This window comes from Salvelinus namaycush, chromosome 26 (genome assembly GCF_016432855.1).
Source record: "Salvelinus namaycush isolate Seneca chromosome 26, SaNama_1.0, whole genome shotgun sequence".
Taxonomy (NCBI): Eukaryota; Metazoa; Chordata; class Actinopteri; order Salmoniformes; family Salmonidae; genus Salvelinus; species Salvelinus namaycush.
Genome location: NC_052332.1, coordinates 22892296 through 22901337, shown reverse-complemented (window position 1 = coordinate 22901337; position 9042 = coordinate 22892296). Strand labels below are relative to the sequence as shown.

The 9042-nt window shown below is 42.9% G+C and overlaps 1 protein-coding gene across 1 annotated transcript; it reads right to left on the bottom strand.

The window, feature by feature from the left end:
• Window positions 1–1481: 1481 nt before the first annotated feature.
• LOC120021265 (vasotocin-neurophysin VT 1) lies at window positions 1482–2639 on the bottom strand. Its single transcript, XM_038964939.1, has 3 exons — window positions 2520–2639; window positions 1781–1982; window positions 1482–1621 (listed from the first exon to the last, which is right to left on the bottom strand). Exons 1-3 carry the CDS (start codon window positions 2637–2639, stop codon window positions 1482–1484), a joined length of 462 nt encoding a protein of 153 aa, XP_038820867.1.
• Between the last annotated feature and the right edge of the window lie 6403 nt (window positions 2640–9042).

The window sequence follows — 9042 nt, the reverse complement described above, 5'->3', positions numbered from 1 at the left end:
GACTACAGTGAAATGTAATGATGATTGGGACATTCAGTGAGGAATCGTGTTTTTTTCCAATGCTTCTCACAGCACATATGAGTTGCATGTACCATAGCACTCCATGGCACACAATGTGTTGAATGTTATTTGTTAACAACATGTTTGAATGTGTGTCACTGCACAATGTCGCTCAGACTGGAGTAACCAAAACCATAGCAACCATAATGTAACCTTGTACTGTAGCTAAGCTGTGCCTGGTGAGACCTTACTAGAGGTCATGTCTTTCTCTGTCAACGACCAAAATGTTTGTTTTTATTCATTTCAATGGATTTATGATCTTTTGTAAATGTATTTAAAGAAAAAAAAGAATTACTTTTATCCAGTTTTTGGATAGGAAATGTTCCAACGAAATATTTCTTTAAAAAATGTTTTTTTAAATCTCTGTTCATTTTAGCCCTGGTAAAGCAGGGGGTTACATACTACGATTGACTGACAAGTCTCTGTTCGTTTGAGTTTTTTTTATGGTTGTATTATTGAAGTAAGAAATAGATATAAAGAATTTTTATCAATAGACTGTCAGCTTTTTTATACACCCACATTGCAGTATCACCTGAAAGGGAAAGTTCACCCTAAAATCAAAGATTATATGGTGCCAAATCTTAATAATAATAATTTGGTGGGTGCTTACATTTGTCCTATTTCACACATGTACAAGTGTATAGTAATACGCATTTGTGAATTGTACATTTATTTTTTGCTTAGCCCACTCTTCCTGAGACACCCTCGGTGGGGTCACGGCCAGGGTCTGCTATTATCAACCGCGACCCTCAAGCAATTATTGTTAAGTGCCTTGCTCAAGGGCGTATATCAACAGATTTTTCACCTTGTTGGCTCGGGGATTCGAACTAGACATCTTTCGGTTCCTGGCCCACCGCTCTAACTGCTAGGCTACCTGCCGCCCATAAAATAAAATATTTTCTACCTATTTGGTATTTCAGACTTGAATTAAAAAATGTGGTCCATAGGAATGCAAATCAATTAAGAAATTCACTTGAATTTAGACAGTTATTGGCACCAACCCTGACAAGAACCCCTTTGTTTTTGTGGTGAACGATCCCTATAAAGCTGCTGTTTGCCTGTTACTGTACCTCTCAGTAAGCCATAGAAAATACACATTTTAATAGTGCAAGAAAATATTTATTAACTACATATTTACATCCCTTCCACCCCAGTAGATTGTACAATGCATATTTGAGTTGAAGCATTAGAAATGACAACTTACTGAAGGCTACTGAGCACACAGTAAACATTCATGTAGAGCTGATAGAGTTCCCCCTTATGTAGCAAGCCTGCTTTCTACCTCTGCTGTGTGTCTGTGTCCTGTTGTATGTGAATGTGTGTATGCTGTGTGTGAGATTTGTTTTTGTAGTAGTGCCTGTGAAATGGTGAATTTAAGCTCTATTCTGGGTGTGTTCAGGTGAGGGATGGCCAGTGGTTGGTTACTGAGGTCTCCCTCTGCTGGTGGCATGTAGGATCTGCAGCAGGTCACCTGCCAAACCACCCATTAAGGCAGCGTTCTGTTCGCTGGGTGACTGACGTTTACTGTCCTCTAGGCAGTCTGGGTCTAGCACACAACTCTCTGTAAAAAAGTTCAATAGTATTATGACCAGTGGATGATGCAAAAGGGTATATGCAAAAATATTTGGGTTCAAGTAAGTGCACAAGTCACCTCCCATTAGTAAAACATTTTAGCAACTGTTTCAAAGCTCACCTTTCCATTACTGACTAACTGTCTTACCTGAGTCACAGCAGACCCCGGGTGCAGCACAGCTTCCCTCAGAGCCACACAATCTTCCTCCAGCCTCACAGGGGGAGGGCAGGTAGTTCTCCTCCACACAACCAGCTGCCTCGGGGGAGCCCACGTAGCAGCCCATCCCCTCCCCACAGCAGATACTTGGGCCAAAGCAGTGGCCCCTGTCCCCGGGGCCACACGACATGCACTGTATAAATGAAAGCATCCATTGTTAATCCCTGTGCTAATGGTAGAGTGACCAGCAGACGGTGCCTTTTGGCCATTACGCACGACCATAGCGCATTGGAAACACGGCTACACAACGCCTGAATGTATATCTCCCGCTGATTACTGCATTTGAGGTTGAAATGAATAGTATCTAGCCTACTTTGAGTCATGATTTGAATATTGCAAGCATGCGCAAGGAGTCACATGAAGGACCATTATGTCGCCAAAATCATCCCTATTTTGCGCAATGAATGTGGCAGCATATAGGCTATCCACATGAAGCTGCTTTGATGCTAATCTGACCATATTATTTTTTTCATCAATAGGCCTAACTGATTAGAATAAATAGGCTCCTTAATTCAAGCAATGTGTTATTTGCACCAATAGAGTTTCTTAAAACACCAAAGCACTCGTTACTGTAACTATAACGAACTACGAAATGTAAAAAAAAAAAAACTTAATTGGGAACACAATTCAGTAACTTTACTTCCCATTTTAAATCGACGAATAAACTCACCTGTCGTGGAAGATCAGGAAAAGAGCGCTTCCCGCCTCGCGGACAGTTCTGGATGTAGCACGCGGAGGAGAGCGCGAGGAGCCCCAGGACCCACAGCAGTGGAAATGTAGAATATGGCATCTTGTTCAGTCTGAAGTGCTTCGTCCAATTGATAATATCGGCTACAACTGAACTCTTTCAAAGGGCTCGGTTTTTCTTTTCGAATGTCTGCTAGGAACTTTCCGTTATTTATAGGGATCGTACCAACTGATAAAGCGTACGCTTTGCGCCTACGTCATCACAACCCTTTGCACATCAATGGGACCACCCCCAATGTCCGATCTGATATTTGATGACTCAGCTGTCAAAATTATTCTCTCCCGTTTGGATTATAAAAAGTCTATTAGAATAGACGAATGACACTGTTAGAATAGATGGATGAGACTGACCATTTCACACCGTCTGTCTGTATACTTCAAGGAGTTGACGGGAGAATGCCCTTTACACCTGTCCACTGTCAGACCAAATGGATATTGCTTTGAAATTGTGAAGCCATGGACATTCCAATAAGATGCATTACAAAGAAATGGAACCATTCAACTCCATATATTGCCAATGAGGTTAATAATTGTCTCAAAAAAAATAATCCTAAACCTGTATTTCTATAACATACAAGATAATTTGTTCTTAACTCTCATTTTAGGTAATGCAAGTTGTCTCCCCTTAATTAACCCTTTGCATTCCAGTCATAGGACAAGAGACTGAGAAGAGGGATAGCCAAGAAAGAACAGTTAGTGATGGAGAAACAAAAGGTGTGACATTGATCCAGAGTGGTATGCTTGTGACAAGATATTAGACAGACAGACAGAGCAAGCAGCGAAGACCCAGAGTGATGAGCTGCATCAGAAATCTTCCATTTTGTTTAAGGCACATCAAGCAGAACCTCTGATCATGAGAAGATGCTGTCAGTCCCTTTTACAGGGATGACAAGGCTAATTGCTCTGAATATTTATGATTGTTACACTAAACCAGCCATTCATATGCAAGGCAGCAAACAAAATGGAGCAACAGTGAGAAGTCATGGGGAGCCATCAAACGGATGGAGCAAAAAGAACAATTTCTACTCCCACCCCTATGGCTGCATGGTAATGCTGTGATGTCAAAAATACAGCCAGTACAACTAGTACAGTTTAGTACAGCACATGGTTTGGTAGAAGATACAGACGTCCTAATGATGTTGGGTAGATTAGCCAATGGTGCAGCTTGGCACACACATTTCTTAGACTGCCCAATGATTCCATACATAGTCTACTGTTGAGCTATGACAGTGGTGAGAGAACTGGGAAAGAAACAATTCTGAATGTAACAATCGTCTATATGAGACTAGCTCTCCAATACCTTGGAATAAACCTTGAAACCAACCATATCAGTAGGACATGACATGGACAGATAAAATAAGTTACAGCTAGTGTAAGGTTTTAAACAACTATGTTTATGCAGTGCAATTCGACACCATTATTTAGGAATATATTAAGCTATTGGAAATTCAAATGGGCCTTTCTAAATGAGTGTTAATTCTCAATGTCATAACAGGTGGCTTGTTGTGTATCAAACTGTCATTGGAATAGTAAAATCTCAATAAGTGTCTGGTTACAACAATTACTCAGAGAAGAAGTGACAAACAAGGCATCAAAGACCATCTCTGAAGAGGGCCAGAGGTCAGACTCCAACGCAGAGATGCGTCAGGGGACAGTGTGTGCCTGTGTGTGTGTGTATGTCTTTGAGCGTGTCTTTGCGTGTGAGTGGAGAGACCGACATTGTACAGCACTTACAGTGCATTCGGAAAGTATTCAGACCCCTTCACTTTTCCAGATTTAGTTAATTAAGTTCGTTTTATTCTAAAATAGATTTTTTTTAATCCCTCATCAGTCTACACACAATACCCCATAATGACAAAGCAAAAACAGGTTTTTAGAAATCACATCACATTTACATAAGTATCCAGACCCTTTACTCAGTACTTTGTTGAAGCACCTTTGGCAGATATTACAGCCTTGAGTCTTCTTGGGTATGACACTACAAGCCTGGCATACCTGTATTTGGGGAGTTTCTCCCATTCTTCTCTGCAGATCCTCTCAAGCTCTGTCAGGTTGGATGGGGAGCGTTGCTGCACAGCTATTTTCAGGTTTCTCCAGAGATGTTCGATAGGGTTCAAGTCCGGGCTCTGGCTGGACCACTCAAGGACATTCAGAGACTTGTCCCGAAGCCACTCCTGCGTTGTCTTGGCTGTGTGCTTAGGGTCATTAACCCGGAAGCCAGCCACACCAATGTGTCGGAGGAAACACTGTGGTCAATCCTCAAGAAGCAGGTGGACAAACAAAACCCCACAAATTCTGACAAACTCCAAGCATTGATTATGCAAGAATGGGCTGCCATCAGTCAGGATGTGGCCCAGAAGTTAATTGACAGCATGCCAGGGTGGATTGCAGAGGTCTTGAAAAAGGGTCAACACTGCAAATATGGACTCTTTGCATCAACTTCATGTAATTGTAAATAAAAGCCTTTGACACTTATGAAATGCTTGTAATTATACTTCAGTATGTCATAGTAACATCTGACAAAAATATCTAAAGACACTGAGGCAGCAGACTTTGTGAAAATGTACATTTGTGTCATTCTCAAAACTTTTGGCTATGACTGTAGAAACATCTCAAGGATGATCAATAGAAGCAGGATGCACCTGAGCTTAAGAACAGTATGGCGAACAGTATGGCGCCAACATACTGCTCGCCATACTGGTGACCATCTCTGGAGCCGACAGATGGTCGCCTCGCTTCGAGTTCTTAAGAAACTATGCAATATATATTTTTTTTTACATATTATTTCTTACATTGTTACCCCAGGAAATCTTAAGTCTTATTACAACAGCCTGGAAGAACTATTGGATATAAGAGCAATGTCAACTTACCAACATTACAACCAGGAATACGATTTTCCTGAAGCGGATCCTCTGTTTGGACCACCATCCAGAACAATGGAGCTAATTCCAGTAGACGATCCAAAACAATGACGTCGCAGAAGGGGCAGACGAACCGGCCACCTATCCAGGCTCCGTAGACGTGTGCACCGCTCCCGAGTATACTACTAGCCAATGTCCAATCTCTTGACAACAAGGTAGACGAAATTCGAGCAAGGGTTGCCTTCCGGAGAGAGACATCAGAGATTGTAACATTCTCTGTTTCACGGAAACATGGCTCTCTCGGGATATGCTGTAGGAATCGGTTCAGCCACCGGGCTTCTCCATGCATCACGCCGACAGAGATAAACACCTCTCTGGGAAAAGGAAGGGCGGGGGTGTGTGCTTTATGATTAACGACTCATGGTGTAATCATAACAACATACAGGAACTCAAGTCCTTCTGCTCACCCGATCTAGAATTCCTTACAATCAAGTGCTGGCCATTTTACCTACCAAGAGAATTCTCGTCAGTTATAGTCACAGCTGTGTACATTCCCCCTCAAGCAGACACCAGGACGGCCATCAACGAACTTCACTGGACTATATGCAAACTGGAAACCATACATCCTGAGGCTCCATTTATTGTAGCTGGGGATTTTAACAATGCAAATTTCAGAACAAGTCTACCTAAATTCTTCCAGCATATTGATTGCGCTATGCGCATGCGCAAAACCCTCGACTACTGCTACTCTAACTTCTGTGATGCATACAAAGCCCTCCCTTCGGCAAATCCGACCACGACGCCATCTTGTTCCTTCCGTCTTATAGGCAAAAACTCAAACAGGATGTACCAGTGATGAGAACAATTCAACGCTGGTCCGACCAATCGGAAGTCATGCTTCAAGATTGTTTTGGTCACGCGGACTGGAATATGTTCCGGTCAGCCTCAGAGAACAACATCGAACTATACACTGACTGGGTGAGTGTGTTTATAAAGAAGTGCATTGGAGATGTTGTACCCAGTGTGACTATTAAAACCTACCCTGACCAGAAACCGTGGATGGATGGCGGCATTCCCGCAAAACTGAAAGCGTGATCCACCGCATTTAACCATGGAAAGAAGTCAGGGAATTTGTCTGAATATAAACCGTGTAGCTATTCCCTCCGCAAGGCAATCAAGCAAGCGAAATGCCAGTACAGGGACAAGGTGGAGTCACAATTCAACGGCTCAGACACAACGGACTACAAAAAGAAATCCAGCCACGTCATGGACACCGACGTCACGCTTCCAGACAAACTAAACACCTTCTTTGCCTGCTCTGAGGATAATACAGTGCCACTGTTGCGGACTGTGCCCCCCCCCCCCCCCCCCCCCCCTCCGTGGCTGACGTAAGTAAAACATTTAAACGTGTTAACACTCGCAAGGCTGCTGGCCCAGACGGCATCCCTAGTCGCGTCCTCAAAGCATGCGCAGACCAGCTGGCTGGTGTGTTTACGGACATATTTAATCGCTCCCTATCCCAGTCTGTTGTCCCCACATGCTTCAAGATGGCTACCATTGCTCCTGTAATCTACTTAAAATTTCAAACAAAATAAACAGTACAGTTTAGGACCACTGCACTGGCAAATTATTCGTGTCTCATTTTGAGCAGAAGGTACAGATGAGAGTGCAAGTCGATTCTTCATCATGAAGTGCTTTGAGAGACTAGTCAAGGATCATATCACCTCCACCTTTCCGGCCACCCTAGACCCTCTTCAGTTTGCATACCGCCCCAACAGGTCCACAGACGACGCAATTGCCATCACACTGCACACTGCCCTATCCCATCTCAACAAAATAAATACCTATGTAAGAATGCTGTTCATTGACTACAGCTCAGTATTCAACACCATAGTACCCTCTAAGTTCATCATCAAGCTGGAGGTCCTGGGTCTCGACCCCGCCCTGTGCAATTGGGTCCTGGACTTTCTGACGGGCCGCCCCCAGGTGGTGAAGGTAGGAAACAACACTTCCACTTCACTGATCCTCAACACTGGGGCCCCACAAGGGTGCGTGCTCAGCCCCCTCCTGTACTCCCTGTTCACCCATGACTGCGTGGCCATGCACGCCTCCAACTCAATCATCAAGTTTGCATACGACACAACAGTAATGGGCTTGATTATCAACAACAACGAGACAATCTACAAGGAGGAGGTGAGGGCACTCGGAGTGTGGTGTCAGGAAAACAACCTCTCAGTCAACGTCAGCAAAACAAAGGAGATAATCATGGACTTCAGGAAACAGCAGAGGGAGCACCCCCCTATCCACATCGAAGGGACAGCAGTGGAGAAGGTGGAAAGTTTTAAGTTCCTTGGCGTACACATCAGACAAACTGAAATGGTCCACTCACACAGACAGTGTGGTGAAGGAGCAACAGCACCTCTTCAACCTCAGGAGGCTGAAGAAATTTGGCTTGTCACCCAAAAACCTGACAAACTTTTACAGATGCACAATCGAGAGCATCCTGTCGGACTGTATCACAGCCTGGTACGGCAACTGTACCTCCCTCAACCGCAAGTCTCTCCAGAGGGTGGTGCGGTCTGCACAACACATCACCGGGGGCAAACTACCTGCCCTCCATGACATCTACAGCACCCAATGTCACAGGAAGGCCAAAAAGATCATCAAGGACATCAACCACCCGAGCCCCTGCCTGTTCACACCGCTACCATCCAGAAGGCGAGGTCAGTACAGGTGCATCAAAGCTGGGACCGAGAGACTGAAAAACAGCTTCTATCTCAAGGCCATCAGACTGCTAAACAGCAATCCCTAACTCAGAGAGGTTACTGCTTACATTGAGACCCAATCACTGGCCACTTTAATAAATAGATCACAAGTCACTTTATACAATGCACTCTAAATAATGCCACATTAATAATGTTTTACATATCTTACATTACATATCACATGTATATACTGTATTTTATACCATCTATTGTACCTTGCCTATGCCACTCGACCATCACTCATCCATATACTTACAGGTACATATTTTCATTCACCCCTTTAGATTTGTGTGTATTAGGTAGTTGTTGGGGAATTGTTAGATGTTATTGCACTGTCGAAACTAAAAGCACAAGCATTTCGCTACAATCGCATTAACATCTGCTAACCATGTGTGTGTGACAAATACAATTTGATTTGATTTCAAGTCTCATAGCAAAGGGTCTGACTACTTATGTAAATAAGCTATTTCTGTTATAATACATTAGCAAAAAATTCTAAACCTGTTTTCACTTTATCATTGTTGTATTGTGTGTAGATTGATGAGGAATTTTTTTTTGTTGAATTTATTTAATACATTTTCGAATAAGGCTGTAACTTAACAAAATGTGGAAAAGTGATGTGTGCAGCCGACAGAAACCTTGGTGATATCAAAAGCTTTGACGCTGGTTCATGCTACAGCCTATCTGTTAACACCCCTACAATTTCTCCCTGTTTTAACTGAAATACACATTTTAAATGTCCTCATTCTTTAAAAAGTTATTCAATAAATAATGTATGCGTTAAATGTATTGATATACTTTATATAGAACTTAAACAAAC

Bases quoted from the DNA above. Each gene is read 5' to 3' on its own strand.
- LOC120021265 (XM_038964939.1), bottom strand. From the start codon at position 2,639: ATGCCATATTCTACATTTCCACTGCTGTGGGTCCTGGGGCTCCTCGCG. The intron at 1,983-2,519 runs GTGAGTTTATTC...TCATTTATACAG, and splicing joins TTCCTGATCTTCCACGACAG to TGCATGTCGTGTGGCCCCGG. The intron at 1,622-1,780 runs GTAAGACAGTTA...ACTTTTTTACAG, and splicing joins CGGGGTCTGCTGTGACTCAG to AGAGTTGTGTGCTAGACCCA.